At 38.7% G+C, this 20,935-nt stretch overlaps 1 protein-coding gene across 2 annotated transcripts in view; it reads left to right on the top strand.

Moving 5' to 3' along the window:
* PARVA (parvin alpha) overlaps positions 1–20,935 on the top strand; it is a 63,048-nt gene that overhangs the window by 26,014 nt on the left and 16,099 nt on the right. The window contains exons 1-5 of one of the 2 annotated variants that reach the window (XM_061462908.1): positions 5,975–6,087; positions 16,937–17,026; positions 17,126–17,196; positions 17,825–17,927; positions 19,841–19,981. In XM_061462908.1, coding sequence (XP_061318892.1) covers positions 6,060–6,087; positions 16,937–17,026; positions 17,126–17,196; positions 17,825–17,927; positions 19,841–19,981 — 433 coding nt within the window. In that variant the 5' untranslated portion in view covers positions 5,975–6,059. Of the gene's footprint in view, positions 1–5,974; positions 6,088–16,936; positions 17,027–17,125; positions 17,197–17,824; positions 17,928–19,840; positions 19,982–20,935 lie in introns of those variants that run through there. The other variant, XM_061462907.1, reaches the window with a different exon arrangement.

Here is a 20,935-nt window from a genome sequence, read left to right as displayed (position 1 = left end):
CTGGGATTAAAATCCAGATTCCAAAGATGAAGAAATATGTACCAGGCGTACACAATGGGTTGTAGAGTCATCTTTTATCTCGCCGTTCCAGACTGTGCCCACATAATAGAAGTGCTGTAAACTCTTGGAAATAGGCTGTCCAGTTCACTGAAGCTGTCGTGCAATTATGTATCAGCCTACAGAGGTCCATAAATAATTCTGTTCGGTTTGGAGTTGCCTTCGCACTGGTTCTGATCAGCAGAATGGCAGCAAAACAGTAATGTGTATACTAATGATTTTATCTGAAAAAATAATTGGAAGTTAGGTTACTGAATGTGGAATCAGAAATAGTCTGATAGATGGTCTCCTTTTTTCCTGGTGCCTGTGTGATATTTTGACTTGCTGCTCTTCATCTGTTTATAAACGTAGGACTCCAGGAGTAAAGCCATGCTGCAGAGGGATAGGGAGAGTGCTTTCTCAGTAGGATATAAGCCCTTGGCTCTAACAAGCATTACTTGATTTGTAGAACAAAGAAAGGTTTTCTGGTCAACAGCACTGCATAAATATTAGATACTTTTATTAAAGTGGTGTACCCTACTACTTGTTTCTGACAGATATGCTGGGAATTTCCTTTTTCACAAACAATGCGTGTCTTGGTAGAAGCCTGTTTCCATGACTAAAACTAGTCATGATGAGAGCATCGACCTAGTATGGTTCCAGGAATAACCTACGCATCAGCTGTACTCTGCCAAGAGCACAGAGGCTGGTTATTGAGATGAATGGTTTTGGTTAATATGCACCACAAAGTAGGAAAAAAGATGCCTATACATTTTAGTTCATAGATAATTATCAAGGAATTGTGTATGAAGAAAAATAATGTATGGTTGGGGAATAGAAACATAAGCCTTGAACTTCCTGTCCTGAAAATATAAATCACTGCAAGTTTTAAAACTAGTTGCATGACTCATATGCAGAGGTCATAGACCAAATTTGCTGATGGAGGCAGGATGAAACAAATTCGGCTGCATTTTTATGATATTTTTTCCTGCTGCTCTTAGCTTTTATTTACCTAAAATAATACAATTTTCCAGAGGAGTGTAACAGCTCAAACATACGGAACTGCTATCCAGTTCGCTGCTTAGGTGCAAAACTGCATGGGAATAGTGGTGTGTCAATAAATAGCATACTGCATGTCAGGGAAAGTAGCCTCTCAGGAACCATATTGCCAGCTTGGCAGTGTTCTAGAAAAGGAGATTGCAAGATGGAATTGGTATGTTAGTGCAGTTTAGTGAATAGGGCCCAGACCTAGAGGAAATCCAGCTCCAGTAATGTGAAGACTAAATGGAAGGTGGAGAGAAACAAGAAAGAGAGACTTGTTAATGCATAGGTCTATAAATCAAGGGGTTTTTCGCTGTACTCTAGCACAAACTTTGGGCCAATTTTGGATATCCTTGTAAATGCATACGCTGTAGTTTTTCACTTGAGAAACAGTATCACAATACTGAGTAAGCTATTTAGTAACCAATTGTGCTGTCTTTACTCTGAGTAGTATTTTTGTGTCGCAAGAGAAGTCAGCAGGAGTTACTGTTTTGGTCTGATCTGCATGCTAGTTTTATGCTGCTGAGAGTCTGCTGACTGAGGTTGTTTCTGTATTTTCAGCAGCAGTGCTGAAGTTTAGATTTTGATCCAGCATAACTTAGAAAATGCAAGGAGAGAAATTCCTGCAGTCAGTTTAAAATGTCAGCACATAACAAGTCAACAAGCCTGGGTCCAGGTGAAAGTTTTAGACCTGAGTGTGACTTTTAATGGCAGGGAATAAGACTTGCTTGTTAGGAGAGAGACGCTGTACTATTGAGTGTTCCAAATTATTTAATACAACTGTACATGCACACAAAATCAAATATTTTGTTTATGATATAAGGCATTAAAAAGTGTGTGTATTTGTGGGTATGACAGCATGCTCTTTCTCCTGTGTGTAACACTTGGACTTTGCAAGGTGCACTGCATATAATCATAATGGACTGGGGGAGGTGTTATCTCTCAAGATCTTGTCAACATATTTGTAGCCACTTGTCTGCTATATTATAGGTGAACTAAGTCATGTCAATGGTATTTTATTTTTGCCAACAGCCTAATTTTTTGCATTTGCCACAAAGGTGTAGTTAGAATTGCCCATTTCGAATGACATTTGTCAGCATTCACTTGTGTTATTTGGGAAGGCCACAGTTTGATAATTGAAATATATAACTGGTATATTGAAAATATAACTGGTATTTACCTCCTCCCTTTGCATTATACAGGCTGTTTGGAATTCTTTATTTCTGAATGGAAAAGGGAGGTTAAGTGTCACTCATACCCCCAAAGCCACCCCTGAAATCACAGATGCCAGCCTCATGTCATCCTTCTGAAAACTGGGGAAGGCACGAAAGCAGTTTGGAGACACCATTTTCTGCAGTGTTGTTATACACCTAATATTTCTTGGAAACTGAGCATTTTATGTGGCTTCCACTTTGTATTACTCATGTTTCTGCTTATGTATAACATACAAGCTTTATCTTCTCATCTTTCATTTATGTGATTCCTGGCATTTTAAATTCAGGTAGATTAGATTTAGACTTTTTGTAATGAATCTGCATCATTTTGTGTTCTGCATACTCCTGAAATAGCCTGAGGGAACCTGATAGGCACAATTTGCATGTATCATTTAGAGATATAAGAAAGCATATGACTGGTTTCATCTTTCTGTTGTTAGTTCTTTCCTATAATTCTAATCACCATTTTATTGTAGCATTACACTACTGAGGAAAGCGTGATTTCTCAAAGCAGGATGCTTGCCATTTTTAGAAATGGTGGTACTTAAAACGGCTTGGAGGTCTGTTTTTACAGCAAATCTCCTGCTGATTCTAGTGGTAGCTCAGATCACAGTTTGCAAGGTAGAAAAATGTCTGATGTATTTCACCAACAGTAAGTTAAATCCATTTCTGGTGTTATTTCCTGAGTTTAGCAGAACATAATATAGGTAGGGTGCTTCTGTGCATCAATGAGCTGCTGAAGAGCAGTTTGTGCAAAAGCAGAAATAGATGCTGATACTCCAATGCATTGCATACGGCAAAGGATAAGGACTGACGAGATTGGGCAATGTTTATTACTGTGGTGATGAGATGCTTGGAGTCTTCCACATGGCTCCCATATCTCTGTCACTTTTGCACAGAGCAGAGTTAAGGGGACAGAAGCATTAAGGACCTGGCCCTGTAATTTTCCAACTGAAATCAGTCAGTGTAAACACTAAGGCAAATTCTCTTCTGATACTAGTCACTGTGCTTCTGTCAGCTCTAGTAAGGCTGTGCCCATTTGCAGTATCTGAGAATTAGGCTATTACTCCCCTCTCAATCTTTCTGCTGACTTAACACGATTTTTTAAACATAAAAGTCTTGTTTCAGGTCTGGGTTGTTGGCTTATATGTTTAAATTGGACGCATGTCAGTCCTCACTTTGAAGAAGATCCATGAATGAGGTTAGGTAAAAATGCATCTTTTTTTCCTGCTACTCTCTGGGTTTTCTCAGAACCTAGATAATTTTATCCCATTTTCATCAAACATGCAGGTAACTTTAGAATCCTGCATCTGTATTTTTTCTAGGGAAGCAAAATAAAATTACATATGACAGTAATTGACATTACATGCTTTAATTAAATTTCCTCCTCTGTGAACCAAAACCTTTTAACCAAGTATTGCAGTGCTATTTCTGTATTTATTTGTTACATGGGTTAATGTGCTATGTGGCAGATACGGTATTTATCCATTTTCACAAATTAAGCTATCAGTGTCATGTTGCCTTTGAATTGTTTCCTGTATTGATGGCCAGAATGGCTTGAAAAAGACTTTAGTCCTCTCTGGCTATAATTTTGTTTTCATAAAGCTGAAAATTATGGGGTTGAAAGTGAGCCTTTAGGAACAGTTGGGAAAATCTGGATCCAAAGCATCTTACCAATGCGCTGTTTTTTTTCCTGCAGTGATCTCTGCTAAGGGAAAGGGGAAGTTCACAGGCTTTTTGAATGACGGTTTTGTTGTTGTTGGTAGATTACAGGAATTAGAAATTAAGTCCCATTTGTATTTGTGTTTGTGGCAAGTGGAAATGGGTTACAGAGAGTACAAATGGAAATTCCTCTACTTGGTCCCCAAGCTATACCCTTCACACCTGCTGTTGTCAACTTCTTGCTATGTTACACCCTCTGAGAAAGCAATTCTGCTTTAGTTAATTTGTAGCTTTCTTACTCTACTGTAACTACACCTCTTAGAAATGTACCTGGACATGATCTTTTGGCTGTAGGTATAAAAACTTACCATAAAAAAAAACACCAACTTTCTTTTCTTTCAATACTTTTTTAATAAAATAGCTATTTTCTGCATGCAGAAGAGTGCCACTTTATAAATAGTTACTTATAAAATAGGTGGATTTGAAGATGTAGGTTCCTCTGGCTTCAGACTCTGGATTTTCTTAACCATCTTAAGTGCATCCTCCTTGATGTTTCAAGTGGAGCATGGTTTTCCTTTAGCTGTACTTACCTCCCAAACAGGATTGCTGTAATAACTATCTGGGACGTTTATGGTTCTGTTCAGAAATTAAGAAAAGGAAAGCTTGGTACAGAATGGCCAGCTTAGTATTGTCCTGTTATTGAATGCTGTTATTCAGCAGTTTGGGGATCCAGTTTCTCAGTTCCAAAAAGTAGTGGGACTCCAGGAGTCAGAATGGGGAGCCCCATTAGAACTTGCGAGTACAACATGAAATAGGACTGTTGGTGGGGGAAAACCGCTCTTAGGAGTAACCAAGTAGCTGCAGACCAATATGTATCTGAGATCCCTTAGAACTGGCGAAGAATGTGGTTTCAGGACAGTTATGAGAACTCTGTGTCTTTTTCTGCAAGGAATCACATCTGATACAAAACCTGGGGAAGGAATGTTGTGTAGCACAGCTGAATAACCCTAAACAATAAATACCCCTTGGTTCTCCATACTTGCCTTTTGGCACTGGTATTTTAAATGAAGTTCAATTGGAAACTAGAAAGGTAACCACTTTCCATGACTTAGAAACTAGGGTTGTGTCACTTTCCTCATCCTGCTCCAAGTTGAAATAGACGTTTAAAACATTTTGTAGCTTCTGAAAAGTTGTAGTCTGTAGAAAACTTCGTAGCTGTTTGATTTTTAGCTGAGTAAGTGATTGCTTTAGATTATCTTTCCATTACTGTCCCTCTTTGGCAGGACCCAGAGCACATAAAAGTAGTTAACTTCTTACCAGTAGTTTATTCTTTTGAAGGCTCATACCTCTGCTTTCCTCTGCTTTTTAGCTTTTTACGTGCTTTTGCCTGTTTAGTCTTAATCCTCTTTCCATGTCAGTTTTGCTAATTATTGCAGTAGGGTAGTATTTCTAGAGAAAGGAGTACTGCGGTCAGGAGCTGGATTTGGTAATAACACATGTGCATCTCAATTCTGGCAACAAGATTCAAGGATTCTGTTGCTCTTGTTGACCAGCCTTTTGTTTTACACCAAAAAAAAAAAAAAAGAAAAAAGGTAAATTTCCCTTCCAATATTGCCATGTCTGTGCCTTAACACCCTTCCTAGCTGTGAGGGGAATTGTGACTTTTAAGTTGTATGGGGAAAAGGTACGAGTTACCTACAACAGAAACAGACTGATACTGGTAAAAGCATGTGCTTTACACTTGCTGTTTCAGTGTTTTATATGACTGATAACAAAAGCACACAGTCAAAATTACATTCCAGCATTCAGAATGCAACTTACCAAGCTGCAAAAAGCAGATTTAGTTTCTTTTGCAGATGGTCTATGAGTCTCATGTGGCATCATATTAAATTATATAGCCAGTCAGTCACTTGTTCTGGAGCGATGCTCTGAGCTGAGAGTTGTGATGTGCTTGGACCATTCGGTTGGAAAACAGACTCTAAAGCTAATACAGCTTCTCTGCAGAGCAGCAGCAAAGCGGCCTGCAGAGCAGCAAGGGGCTTCAGACACCTTATAGACCGCAGTTCTCCCTAAGATGCACTATGAGGGTGGCCCAGAGACCCTACGATGGGCTGTGGAGCATTTTGCCTTAAAGGTAGGAGACTAGACTGATTCAGTTATTTTTCATCGTCATTTCTGTAATACTTTAGGAGTATTGTTTTCTGACCTTGTATTTTTGGAATGGTAGTTATTTTTGTTCTGTGATAATTCAAAGATAAGAATGGGAGGTTGTTTTCTTCTTCCCTTTGTCAGACTTGTTTTTCCTGGGTAAAAGAGGAAGAATATACAATAGTTCGTTAATTTTGAAAACTATTCCATGAAAATATTTCTGCAATATGAGATAGAGTTAGATATTTCATCCTAGTGCTATTTCATAAGAGTATGTGTTTTCTGTTAACTTCAGTTTGAGACAAACTCAATCCTTTAGTAGTACTGAATCTAGTGTGAAAATAGTGATTTTTATGATTTGAATTTCCACTCAGGGAAAATTGTCATTTGTAGTCAAAAGCATACTTGAGATAGCAATTTTCTAATGGGCTATGTGTGATGCAGTAGATAAGTTTTGATATTCATGTGTATTAAAATGAAAATTTTTTCATACTAAACGCTTCCTAATAGGAATATTAACATAAACTCATTTATGACATCAACAGCTGAAGGCTGGAGATTATTTCTGGGAAACTTTGAATGTGTTAGTACTATGGATTAAAACCCATTTAAGGTTATTTACTTGAATGATTCAATTGCAATTTTTGGTGTGTTCACCTGCAAAGCAGCAAATACAGCCACAGCTACTATTGGTATGAATGTTTTGCATGCTGGAATTGATACATTGGTAATGACAGCAACCTGTGAAATGGATTTAGCAGGTAGGAGTTTACACAGTGGTGTTTCCTATGTCTGACAGCATTTGACAGGTGGTAGCAACTGCTGCTCTGAGCTTACAGCTTGTTTGAAATCTCTTGGAAAAGAGTTGCAATGCGTGTGCAGTTCAGAGCTGTGGATTTACCCTTACATTGATGGTGCTTACATTGCTTGCAGCTTGTTTCCTGATAAGAAATATGTGAACACCGTAATCAGATGAACAGTTCAGTAAGCTAATTTTTTTGAGGTAGGGCATTTGTAAGTTGGAGCAGCTGTCTGAGTTTTTCAAGGAAATGAGCAAAGTCAGGAATGTGCAGGAGGGTACCAGGCAGTGCCTGTGAAGAGCAAGGCACAGGGGTGGGTGGAAAATCATTGCTACTAGTTATATCAAAACAAGGGTGTTCTCTTAGCTATGATATTGGGTTTGGAAACAAAAGGTACAAGAATTCCTGCCCATTCTATGTCAGACTAAGCGTAACATTATAGACTGTATTTTTAAGTGCCTAGCTTCTATTTTGCAAGAGCAATTTGTGTCTTCAGAAAGGGAACATGTAAATGCATCCTTTAATCTTGAAGTGTGTCACTTTCTATGCTGCAGAATGGGGATAATGCTATTTTCTTCTGTTGGTGGGAAGTTAAATGAATTAATTCTGATTAAGGGATTTGAGAACATAGACTGGAAAGTGTTGATTTATTTCCTGTGTAAAATGAGAACTAAGTCTGCTTTCCTAAGCCGAGCATGATTTCCAGTTTGTGCTACCAAAGTCCTGTCTTGCATCATGATCTTACACTTCTGTGCAAATGTGTTTTAGGAGAATACCACAGCCATACTATTGATCACCGCACACTGTGAATTATGCCACCTGACCAAAGTCCTCCCTCCACTTAGGGATTGCCACAGCCCTAATATATTCCTCTCAGTCCCTGAAATGACCCTGCATGCTGTATGGCTGCTAAGAGCAGGAGGGCTTCCACTCGTCAGATGTGCATCTTGGCAAGTGATGCACACTCATACTAAATAAGGATGGTGAAACAAGTTTACCTTTTCTGTAGCCATTTCTGTAACAGTCCAAGCCTGAAGTTTTTCTGCTGTCAAATGCACATTAACCTCTACATTGATCAAGAGAACTCCCCAAAGGGTAGTGTACTCTTCAGTATGATAAATGATGTATTTCTGCCATTTTAATGTTTCATTTTGCTGCCCTCACCAAATCCAGCCCATTTGCTTTAAGAATGTAGGGGGATTCTGTTGATCCAGCCAAAACCACAGCCTCCTTTTACCGTGTTGAAGGTCTGTCTAGATCCCAATTCCCAAATTAGACCCTGATTCTGTCCTTGACAAGAAACTTAAATTCCCTAGGGCACGCTGCAGAGACTTTTAGAAACCATCTGTTAGACACAAACACTAAAGTAGCAAGAAGTAGGGAATTTTTAAAATGAAGGGGAAAAAAGAATTAGATACAGCAAGTCCATTCTCATTTGTTGTACTGAATCTGAAAACCATGGTTAGGTGCTCAGCATTGATACAGAAGGTAGCAAAGCATGGACTACAAACTACTAGTTATGCAAATAGATAATACATTTGCATATTTGTATCCATTATTATTTTAATTTCTGAGGGTCACTTTTTTTTGTTTGCTACTTGTCCAGGACCTTGGTGTTACCCTCAAACTTTATCTTGATTGACTTTAATACCAAAGAAAGATCTTCAAGCATGAGCAGCTCTCAGAAGATATTGAAGTGGTTTTTTGTTTCAGTTTTTTACCTTCTGGGATGTAGAAATACTTCGCCATTTACTACAAATATTCTGATCCTTTGTTACAAAGTCATTCCCTGTAGATGACCAGATGCTTACGTTAAAACACAAGTAGCTCCAAGAAGTACAGTTTGAAAATAGTGGCCATGTGTGATACATAAACCAATTTGCAGTCCCTGAAAAAGAACTGTAACTTTCCAGTAAATGTAGTAATTTTCCTAATTCTTCCAAGAAGTAGTAGTCATCTAGATTATTGAGATGCAGTGGGTCTGACACTTAATTTTTTCTCCTTCAAAACCAGGGTTTATATACACAAGAAGAAAAGAGCAAGAAATTCAGGAAATCCTCAGCTTGCTACTAGTATGCCCTCACATTCCTGAGAACTATTTTTGGATTTTCTCTTAGGAATAGCTAGAACTTGTTGAGCTGGGAAGGACTTCTTGGAACAGATCTTTGGTTTTGTCTTTTCTGCATGAGCGCCCCTTATTGATGTTGGAATAGCTACTATTAGCTGGCTGGTGGTGATTCAGAGAACGAGTCAAGTCAGTCGTAAAATAAAAGCAGCTTCTCCACTCCACAGTATTTGGAAAAAACTATTGCAGCGAGCTGATGAGCATATAGAATGAATTTCCCTCTACTTGCTTTGGGTTGGGACTGCACCAGGTGGTCTGTCTGACTCTCTTCTGGATTATGCTACATCTGGGTTTATTACAATTTGTGAAGTATTGGTGAGGAGGATACAAACATTCTCTCTTCTGTCTCCATATGTCCCCAGAGCACTCCATGTAGTTCTGAGATATCTCAGTAAATCTCTCCAAGTATCTCAGTAAATTGGAAATCTTAGCTGTCAAAGGATTTGTTTCAGTAAGATATTTTGCATTTAGGGATACCGTGTGCATACCATTTAATAATCTCTAGGTGTCTGTTGCACAGAGACCCTACCAACATATCTGAGGCTGTTTGAGGTGTTTTTAGGATGGAATCAGATTCAGTGCAACACATTTTGATAAGGACTTGGGATGGTCACAGCATTTCTTATATGCATAGTTTGTTCTTCAGCGGGGGAAAAAAAGTCAGTTTCAATTGAATGCTTGTCTGTATTTGTTCCCATTGCTGGTTTTGTGTTTTGGGGTTTTTAGTGGTATTTGAAACACTCTTGTAGGGCGACAGGCTTTTCAAAACATCTGCAGATACTGCTTATGTATTTTGAAAGATGTGTTGAGAGAATGTGTTGAAGGAATGACTGGAATGACTGGCATCTGTGTTAGCTTGACACTGCAACACTTGCTACCTCTCAGAAACTACAGGAAAATTCTGAGCAAGAACCTTCATCCCAAATGAAATGTAAAAGCGTGTATGGCTTAATGAAGCTACTTGTGACATGGCAAAGAAAATCACATGCACTTTCTAGAAGGAATGAGTTTGCTCCCTGTTTGTTGTTGTTTTTTACCTACTCGTACCAGACATCTGTCAGTCTATGGAGGGTTTTTTTTCCCTGCTAATTGTAAAAAAGAAAGGAACAGCAAGCTAGTCACTGAAGAACTTTGAGTAGTTTTGGACTTTAAAGAAAGTTCAAGGCAATAAGCATTTAATTTGTATTGCATACATGAAAATTAAATTATGGCATTTCTGCCATTCTTTTTTGTGAGCAGCATTTCACCCGTTCTTTTTGTGTGTATGCCATGATTGGTTTAATGGGGAAATGAGAAAAGAAAATAGATTCTTTTTTGGAGAATGGGTACTAATGCAGTAACATTAAAGGCAGGCACATTGTTGTCAGCCAGTTTGCATATTTATTTACTTTTAAAAATGGTTGGCTTGGAGTCAGCAGTTAATGGAATGAGAATGATGTTCCTGTACAGAACATTTCCTGAGAAACATTTTCAATTGCAAACATATCTCTGCTTTTCTTTCCTTATTTGTTATGTTTTGGAGAATAAATGAGGAGTAGCATTTACAACTTCAGGTTTATGTTCTGAAGACAATTTTAACAGTCATCCCCAGACAAAAAGGCCCCTTTGTAGTTGTAGACATATGTTTATGATGTTTTGTGCCGCGAATATCAAATTTCTGGTGGACACTGTGTCATACTCTGCAAACTTGTAAACATCTATAAATCCATTGGATCATTTTAGTACCATGTGTAATGCAGATTTATTGTCTTTTGTGTGGATTTCTTTTGTTTCAGAGTTTGAGCTGCCAGAATCCGTATTGGGTGAATTATGTATTCAAGAAAATTTAGACCATTTTAGATTAATATTTTCTTTTCCCTTTGTGGACTTATAAGATGCACACACACAAACATTAGAAAATAACAATTGGGTGGATGGCCCAGAAAGCAATTGCATAAGTTTTGAATAGGATAATTCTGTAAAAACTTAAACTGGGACTTTTTGAAAATGCTTTTGCTGATTTGTTTTTTTTCCTCTCATTCTCTGGCCATCTCAAGTAATTTGAATCTTTTCACATTTGGCAGTACAAATTCAGAATTACTCTGCTGGAATTATGTTGGGGTATCAAACTGGAGTATGTGAGGGGGAATAGAATTGAAAGTGAGTTGGTATAAACTGGCATAAATCCACTGAAATCTGTGTGGGTACAGTCATTAACGCTCAAGTTTGCATCGCAGACTATCAAGTCAGTGGGAGTAGTAAAGCTGCTCTGGTGCACAAGTGGTTACAGAGGCAAGCCAGCAAGGTCATAAGCGTTTATGGGAAATCTGCACCCAGTGAAGAGAATATGAAAACAAAACCAATTCATCTGCATTTGGCTCAACTCTGATTGGGAGAACATCTGTGCTACAAGAGCAGTAAAGACATTTCTTATTGAAAATCAGCATTTTTCTAAACTGGCTGTTTAGAAAATTCTTGACTACAGACATCAATGTATGTAGCATAAGAACACATGTTTGAATGTGGGTATATATACAAATATCCAGTGTTACTCTGGCAATATAATGTCTGCAGCTAGCCTCCCAAGCTGTGCATGTTCCAGGGAAGAGTAGCTTAAAGCATGGCACATAAAGCTACTGTCTACCATAGAAGTTTACATGTAGTTTGTTGTTTGGGTTTTTATAGGAAGCTTAAACTCCTGGAGTGCTGTGAATGGCAACAAATTTCAGCTTCCACCAAAAAAAATCCAAATCAAACCAAACCATCCTGAAAACACACCCTTTCCCCTCTTCTTCAACCCCCCTGAGGCCAAAACAAAGGATCTGCAACCTTAAAAGTGGCAGAGATGACCTTGAATGGAAGCCCTTATGTTAAGAATAAAAGACAGTTAAAGAACTGCAGAAGCATGTATGTATATATTTGTGTAGGTGTACATGCATATATTTAAATCTTCTGGTTTTGAAAGATTGAGGTTAGAAGCATTGTGTCATTGTGGTCTTCCAGTATTAAGGTTTGGTTCTAGTTAATCACAGACTTTCAGAATCGATCTATTAGTGTTGTAGCGCTTGAGTAATTTTAGTTTTGTAAGTAAGGAATCAATTATATGGAAAGACATGGCTGTAGCACTCAAAAGAGACCATTTAACACTGCATCCTGCTGTATTTATTTTATGATTCGTCAGATAGATATGCCAAAATACGTCTAAACCGCAGAGAATGTGTTGGGTGATACGGCATCTCTGAGCTCAGTTAAATAATTAGATGTGTTTTATTCAAATCAGAATAACATTAAGCCCTGAATACTAAGCAGAGCAGCAAAAAGCCTTCAGCACAGAAAATAAACAAGTAAAAAACCCGAATGAAACTGCTAAATACAGTGTGGAGCAACAGGCTGCATGTTCTAGAGGAATTAAGCCAATTTAAACTGTATGGGCAGTACTCCACTTTCAGATGTGCATGGCGTCCAGTGGTTTCAATGGCAGTTGGTTGCATGCATCAAAGGGCAAAGTCTGGCTCAGAGCACCTGCGTGGATTTGATAGCATAGGTTTATGACCTTGTAATCCTATAGCATCTAAAACAGTAAGAACTCTATCCAGCTTAAAATAGCTGCTGTAGTTGCTGTTGATACAAGCTTGTGGGCTCCCCAGCTCTGGGGCCAAATTTGGTGCTGGCAGGATAGGAGGAAGTCTGTTGACAGCTGATAGCAGTGGATTACATCATAACAAGTTTGACATGTGGACCTGAATCAGAAGTCTAAGCAGAAGTGACCATTCCTTATCCAGATTTAAAACTGGGACTTTCACTTTGCAAATCCATGACGATTTGTCTGGTCCATGTTGCTTTTAAGGGTCTTGCTGCAAACATATGTTCAACCCCCACTTCCACTCAGCATGGTGACTATAAAAAAACCCACAAAGGTCTGGGTTTTCCTCTTGCATCCAAAGGATGAAGTCCCTAATCTTGCCAGTATAAGCGCAACGAGAACAAGCCCCATGGTAGCTGACTCACAGGGCTGTGTCTGGGCTGCAGCAGAGAGTGGGAACAGAAAGGTGCTCTTAACTCTTAATTGCTAGGGTTGTCCAGTGGCCAAGTGTGCTCGATATCAAGCAGACAACTCTGTGGATACTGTCCTTCAGAGGTATCAGGCCCCTGTGCACCGGTCTACCTTCTGGCAGCTGCTGTGTAAATGAGCTGCAGCTGTGTCCCCTTCTCCCTACCTGGATCTTTATACTTTAAGACTCAGAGTGGAGGTCTTACTGATATTCCAAGTCCTCCCTCAAAGTATTTCAAGAAATTGTATGATTGTATTTTAGTTTTGGCTGCTGCAAAAACTGTCACAAGCATGTGCCTTGTTTTTATTAAAATGCTAAATTGCTGAAGTGATTTTTATGAAAATTAATTAAAACAAATTAATGAAAAGCAGCTGAAAAATTGATTCCTCTGCTGAAACTGTGGTATGCAGACTCTTAACCTCAATCACATTTTTGTGGTTCCTCTATAAACACCTAAGTGTATAATAGTGGTTTGTCATGGAACTTTTTTGATGGAAATTCTTAGAAAGTAAGGCTATACTACATAATACATTTTCTCTCCATTTACATACAACTTGTTATAATGCATATGTTCTTACCTGCTCCTTTTAGTAGTATTGCTAATCTGTAGCTTAATGTTTTCTCTTCATTATCAGGAAAGAAAGGAAAAGATGCTATCAGGCTCAGGGTTTCTCCATCATGTTTTCTGCTTGTAGGGGACAGGAGAGCAGGAGTCTTTATTACAGAACTAATACCAGCCTTGGGCATGGTTGTGCACTGCAGAATGCAGTGGCTGTGGAGGAGCTGTCCTCTTTGGCAAACTGGATCCATCTGGGATCTTTGGATCATCTGGAGATGTGTTGGGTAGGTTTTGCATATGGCTCAGGCAGGTGTGATAGATGTATGAGTGGGTGACCTGCCTGGTGGGAATAAGACCACACTTGTGCATAACTGAGTACAGCAAAGCAGCAGTTAGCCCCTGCTGTACAATAAACATAACACTTGCAGTGCATTCTAGAAGAGATCTATGTATTAGTTTATTGTGCATATTTATTATTATTTTATTTGTATTTTATGTACCCTTTCCTTGCAAGATATGGCAGGTTTTAGTTTGTTTTATTATCAGAAACTCTGATAGTATGTTGAAGGTCATGTTATTAAAAGTAATAGTTGTATAGACTGGAGGACAAATCTGGGGAGGTTTAGTGGGCCTAGTAAAGAATGCCTTACAGAACATTCAGCCTTGAAAGGTCCACTCAGTGTCCCTGGAGAAGTGTCAGTGAGTTGTGCCAGTGGGTCACACCTGAGGGAGGGAAGCCAAAAGCTTTCCACACTGTCCTTTACTAGGAAAATGAGCTGACTGCTTCCTCAAGCAAAGCGTCCAGCCCTTTGGGATAGGACTGCTCAGTGAAGCCAGTTGGCTTGAACAGATTTCTTACTATGCTCCCTCTTGGGATTGATGTGGAAAAAGAACCCAAATAACATTTTCTGCCCAGGAATCTTTGTGCAGAAGTCCTTCATGAACTAAACATTTCAGAACAGAGAGACCTGCACATGAAAGTTTTCTATCCACTGACGTCTTTATGCTCATAACCATGGTTAATAAAACCAACAGTGATTTTCTCTAAGGAGTGCTATCAGTTAAAAAATATGCCATTAAGTGTAAACAGTTCGTGAGATTGTACATGTTAGACCAAATTCATCCTTGCTATAACTCCTCAGAACTCAATGGATTTACATAAGGGATTAATTTGGTCTATTGCTCTTAGCCATCAGTTTTAGAGGATATACAACAATCGAGGGGACTATTTTATGACTCTTTAGAGCTGCTCAATATATGTATTTTACAGATAAAAAAGCAGGGTGAGTGTGTGAAGTTAGTGTTTCTGTACTGAAGGTAGTGGTTTTCTCAAATTTACTTTTGTACATTTAAAAGTAAGCATTCTAACAGCCATTATTGCTATGAATCGCACATAGAGTGCTTTCATAGAGGCTGCTCTTGAAACGTGCACAGGCATTTCATCTGGCAGAGCACAAAATATTTCACGAAGCATAGAAAATATTTGGAAAGTTTTAAGTACTGTTATCACATCAACTGACTAATTATTGCAGTGTTCATGTGAAACTTAGCTGTACTTACTGCACACAGGGAGTTAAGACAGAGAGGTAAAACTTTTTCAAAAGCTAACTGAGGAGGCACTCAAGGGGCCAGGAACAAAGCACAAGATCTCTACTGTCACTTTCTCCTTTGCCGTTTTCTCCAAACCTGAATTGCATCTGTAATTTTCAGAATAAACTGAGCAAAGCTTCAGCTAGTAAATCTGAAACGTTAGATGTTGAATCTGCATCTGCACATAAATCATATATTTCAGTTCATGTCAGAAGGTGCATACAGCTACATGAATCTTTAGGACACATGTAGAATAGTTATTTAAGTCTGAACTGTAACAGTTGTGTTAATAACCAGTTCTGTTAAAGGTCTGTACACTGGAAAATGAGTGGTCAGAACAGCATTACTTACTTGTTACACATAGAATCATAGAATCAGCAAAGTTGGAAAAGTCCTTCAAGATCATCAGGTCCAACCATTCCCAAGCACTGCCAAGCTCACCCCTAAATTATGTCACTAAGGGCCTCGTGTACAGGGTTTGTGAATGCTTCAGGGATGGGGATTCCACCACTGCCCTGGGCAGCCTGTTCCAAAGCCTAAGAAAATTGCTAAAGAAAAAAGCAAAACCATGTCTTGAGTTGTCTTCTAAAAGGCTTTCCCCATAAGGTGGCAAAACTCTTCCCTGATTTGGTAAGTCAGGTTTGTACTGATTTCTTGGTCACAAAACAGGGTACCGGCTTGTCTGATCACCAGAGTGGCAACCCTCCCTGCACAGTACTCTGTGTTCTTCCATAGTGGTAGGATTAGTGTGTTGGCTTGTTTGTATTTATGCTCTTCTCTTATACAGAGGCATGTTTGGCCAGTGAAGCAAGGAGTTTGTCTTTGCAACCTATGAGGTTAGCAGAGGGATGAACTGTAAAAGTGTAGAACCTGTACAGTACAGAACTAGTGGCAGGACTGTTTCAATGCTTCTCTGGATCAATCTGTCCCTCTGTTCTCAGAACATGTATTACAAGAATATTGTTTTTTTGCAGCATTAGGGGACTTTGGCTAAGTAGGAAATATGAGTCCATATTTCCTGACAACTGTGGGCATCTCCAGACTGTGGGATCTTGGATTACTTCGTCATTCCTGTGTCCAAGTTCTATCTCAGCCTATATCTGGACTCCACACTAAGGCAGTACTTTCGAGGGTTCATCATTTTACATCTGTGTCTTGCTACTGTGGTATCTGCTAAAGAAAGGCCAAAAACACAGGCCAGAAGCATCCTGCAGTCTGCTCCAGCTGGTCTCTGACCTGAGCAATGGAGATAGCCATGTGCTGCAAATAGTTCTATCAGTCTGGCAGCTCCTGTGTGGATATATAGCCAGACCCAGCTCCTCTCAAGTAGCTAAACTTGAAGTATCTCCGGAGCAAGGGTGACACAGCTGAAAGCAATAATCATTTCCCTCAGCTAAGATGATTCATTAGTGTTAAAATGTCAAGACTATTAAAATGCAACTGAGCCTTTCAAAATTTGAGGACAATGGGCCTTATCCTGGAAAAGACTTGAGGAAATTGTGTTGATTCGAGTACCATTATCCATGAAAAATATACAAGTAAAGGTTTGTTGGGTGGGCCTCCTTTTTTTGTTAGCTATATTTTATTACTTTAATTATACCTAATGGCTTACCTAATAGAGTCATGTTCTTATAAAGAAATTAAGACAATTAATGCTACTTTTAGCAAGAGTGAAATAGTAAGGAAAATTGAATTGAAATTTGACCAAGCTCTCCTCTTTTATTTCCTAGTATCTGAATTACAGGAAGAAGGAATAAATGCCATTAACTTACCTCTCAGTCCAATTCCATTTGAACTAGACCCTGAGGACACTATGCTAGGTAATTCACAACGATTTTACGTCTCAACATAAAAGCTTGATGTAAAATAAAGTTTCATGCCTGTAATAGTTTCTAATATCTTTCTTTAAAACCCTCCAGAGGAAAATGAAGTCCGAACAATGGTAGATCCAAATTCAAGAAATGATCCAAAATTACAAGAACTAATGAAGGTAACGAAAAGCATGTAAACACTTTCAAGAAAGTTAAGCTGTTTTTAATGCTATCCCTGACTCTTTCGTTTGAACACTTCAAAGTATTGTTTAAATACTAATTAAATGAATCCAGGTCGTGCATGCATCCCAGTGAAATGGGAAGGTCATTTGCTGAAGTATCTTTCTCTAGATATGGCACATGGATACTTAAGGATTTGAATTAAAATCCTGAGTTTTTAGTCCCATCCCACCCCCAATCCTATGGTAACCCTGACCTCCCTTGTAGTCTTTGTGATTCTTGGGTCAGAACTTTAGCAGGAAGCTCAATAACAACTGACTTCAACACCTTTGGATTCGCAATAAAATGTTAAAATACTAGTGAAAGCAAGGGACAGATTTCACTCCAGAAGGCATTGCATCAAGTTGGTGTTTGTCTAGATATTGTGGTGCATTGACACAGCTACCTTGAAAGAGTCCTTCCTAAGTCCTTCCTATTTTCTTCTGGTGGTATTTCAGACTTGATTGTATTTTGAGCCAGCTTTGGTGTTCTTTCTGCTAAATATTTTCATCATTGTAAAAAATGACATGTGTTTTAAATTGCAAATGAATAGTGTGTAATACTGCCAAATTTGTGTTTCCCATATAGGTATTAATTGACTGGATTAATGATGTGTTGGTAGGAGAGAGGATTATTGTGAAAGACTTGGCTGAAGACCTGTATGATGGACAAGTACTGCAGAAATTATTTGGTAAGAAAAAATCTATGTGCATGCTGTTGGGGCATTCTGTCAGTAAGTGGATCACTTGTTTCTACATAGGAGCCTTGGTTTCATCTTACATTTATGCCACTAAGTGATATAAAAATAGTGTTGTATTATGAGACCCTTGAGCAATAGGCTGTATGCACAGTCCTTATAGCTACAGTGCAATGTGTGGTGCTCTGTAGTTGATGAGAAGAGCATAAAGCCTACCTGGGGTGCTAGAGAGGGAGGGTTCTTGTCTTGGCAACAGTATTCACTCCAATTAAATTTATTATCTGCATATGTGCTGTGCAAACTTAACCATGTTAGAAGTGGAAAGTAAGTTTCAAGGCAAGAGTATTTCCAGTACAACGGTGGATGTTTTTAATCTCTGCTGGTTCCATACTGTAGTTTATTCACATTGTGAAGTTCCTTTGGAAAGTTGGAATTTCTTTCTGATTTGATGTCTGGCTTTTAACATTACTGAGGTAATGGTACCCAGTGGACTGCAAACTGAGCTTCAGCTGAGAAACAGATAGAGAAGAGAAACTGCTAATGCAGAGCTGGCATGTGCTTTTTGAACTGTTGGCTTAGAAGCCATTTTCTTAGTTATTACAGCTCATAAAGTCTCCAGTAAATTTCTTCTCAGTATCTCAAATGAATCTTGAAACATCATGTGAACACTTCTAATAAAGAGTACACAGACTTCTATGAATGGTTAAGCTATTGAATATATTGCGATGGACTGGATATGCCTCAGGCTGAGCAATTTGATTCTCATGGGCAGACCTCCAGTGACTTCAGTCAAACCCAAAAAAACACGTATCAGATGCAGCCTGACTCTAAATATGCTTATACTGATCCAGCACTTACTGATTTCAGTGGAATCTTTTCCGTTACTGTTAATTCCTTATGGATCAGGTCTATGCTAACTGAAGACTTCGGTTTTGTGAGACTATGCACAGATTGATTTTTGTGGAGGCACAAGAAACCCATGGAGATAGGATCTCAGGCAGGATTCACAAGCTGGTAGCTCGGGCTCTTTGGGAAGATACTCACTTGGCTTCAATGAGAACAAGATTGGCTCTTACTGAATAAGATACCTGTTAATAAGATATTCCTTCATAGAAGTAAATTGATAGGTGGCCAAGCATTTTGTTTCTGTTGTTGTGATCAGGGAGCATTTATTGCTAAATTATCTTTGCTTGTTATTTAATGGCAAACACTAAGCCATGTACATATATACCTAGCAATTTGTGCTAATTAGTAACAAACTGATTCATGAAGTATTTTTAGTCTTCTGCAAATTTTGAGTGCAGAAAAGAGCTGTGGTTTTATAGAAAGAAACTGTCAGAGGTTTTAGTTATTTTCATACCTCCAGAAATACTTGTTCACATTTCTTTCATGCATCCTCCACGTCTCTGAATGTGGTGTTTCTTCACTTTTATCACAAAAAGGCTGAGTACAATTTTTAAATCTCCTGAGTCTGAGGGAGAAGCCAGAAGAGTGAGACCAATGAAACAAATCTTGAAGGTAGTGTTTCTTTTGTAGGTTTGATGGTCTGCTGTACAAGCTGCTTGTATGCAGAATGTCCTTTATCCAGTAGCAGTAGAAGTAATGGGCCTTACTTCACAGTCTGGTGTTCCCAAAAGGGAATTGCAGAAAATACTTGTTAGTCCGTAGTGTGGTTTTAATTAATACTTGGCCTTCCCCTTGGCAATGGGTAAATAAAGGGAAAATGCGAACTGTATCTTTAGGATAGGAGCTTAGAAGTAGGGAGGTAGGGAAGTGGCTATGGAAGGAAAACCAGATAATTTTAAAACTAGGAAGTCCACTATCTCGTGAATGTATATCTGGATGCATAGGATGTCTTTGTGTTCTTCAGGGTTTTTCTTCTGTTTTTATATCTATTATCACTTCAGAAAAACTTGAAAGTGAGAAGCTGAACGTTGCTGAAGTTACTCAGTCTGAAATTGCTCAGAAGCAGAAGCTACAGACAGTACTTGAAAAGATCAACGAAACCCTTAAACTGCCTCCAAGAAGCATTAAATGGAATGTTGACTGTAAGTTGCATGTTTTCTATGCTGTTCTTGTTTGTTGACAGCTGATTGTTTATAGCTGCTATCTGGAATTACAAAATATCCAATGATAAGGGAAGGCTGAAACCTGGTATTTATTGTAGGAGCTGCCCTGCAGGGCACTTCAAGCTGTGTTACACTCTACTCTCTTTACTGGTCATCAACCTCCAATTTAAATAAAGTGTCTTCAGAGTCTGTCAAAGTATGGTATTTCTGCTGTTAAATCCATATGCATACCAGATTAAGTTTTCTGTTACTAAATTGTTGAAATAGGCAAGTACCTGCATAAATGTAGTAGATAGGCAGAGGGAGAGTTAGGTCCTAGGACTTATTTGTGTAACATTTGCAGCATAGATGTGAATAATATTTCTGATCGTTTAAGGCTAAATTTGAACCACCAGTTTTTATTACAAAACTCTCATTAGGATTAGGACCATATCCTTCCTGTTTTATTGTATTAAAAATGAATATAGCTATATCTAATAGAAATGCCCTCTGTGGCCCAACACAGGACATTTTTACTGCATATGTGTTGCAGAAAGCAGGTTATCATCAAGTCTAGAAAATTAGACCTCTAAATCTGTTTTAAGTTTGGTATCCAGAATCATTTCACACCAGTGAATACCTTCACCAGTATATAGCAGTTTCCCAGTCTCCTATACCTGTCTACCACATCTGGGCTGTGTGGTATCCTGTTCAATTTCCAACAAATTAGTGAGAAGGAGAGAAATAGCTCTAGGGAGGAAGAGTGAATGTTAGGCATCTCTGACTTTACCCTTCATGTGGTCCTACTGGATTTTCTGTCCCCATCTCTCTTCAACTTCCCCCCAGGTTTTTTCCATTCTCTGTCATGCAGCGTGAGGCAGGGTGTTTGGAGAGGCTTGACAATTTAACTTCTAGTTTTAATTTAATATTTTACATGTGTTTTAGAGCTAAAGT

This window comes from Pezoporus flaviventris, unplaced genomic scaffold (assembly GCF_033815535.1).
Source record: "Pezoporus flaviventris isolate CSIRO_AGI_PZ_B2104156 unplaced genomic scaffold, CSIRO_AGI_Pfla_v1 ptg000036l, whole genome shotgun sequence".
Taxonomy (NCBI): Eukaryota; Metazoa; Chordata; class Aves; order Psittaciformes; family Psittacidae; genus Pezoporus; species Pezoporus flaviventris.
This window is presented reverse-complemented; position numbering and strand designations above follow the sequence as displayed.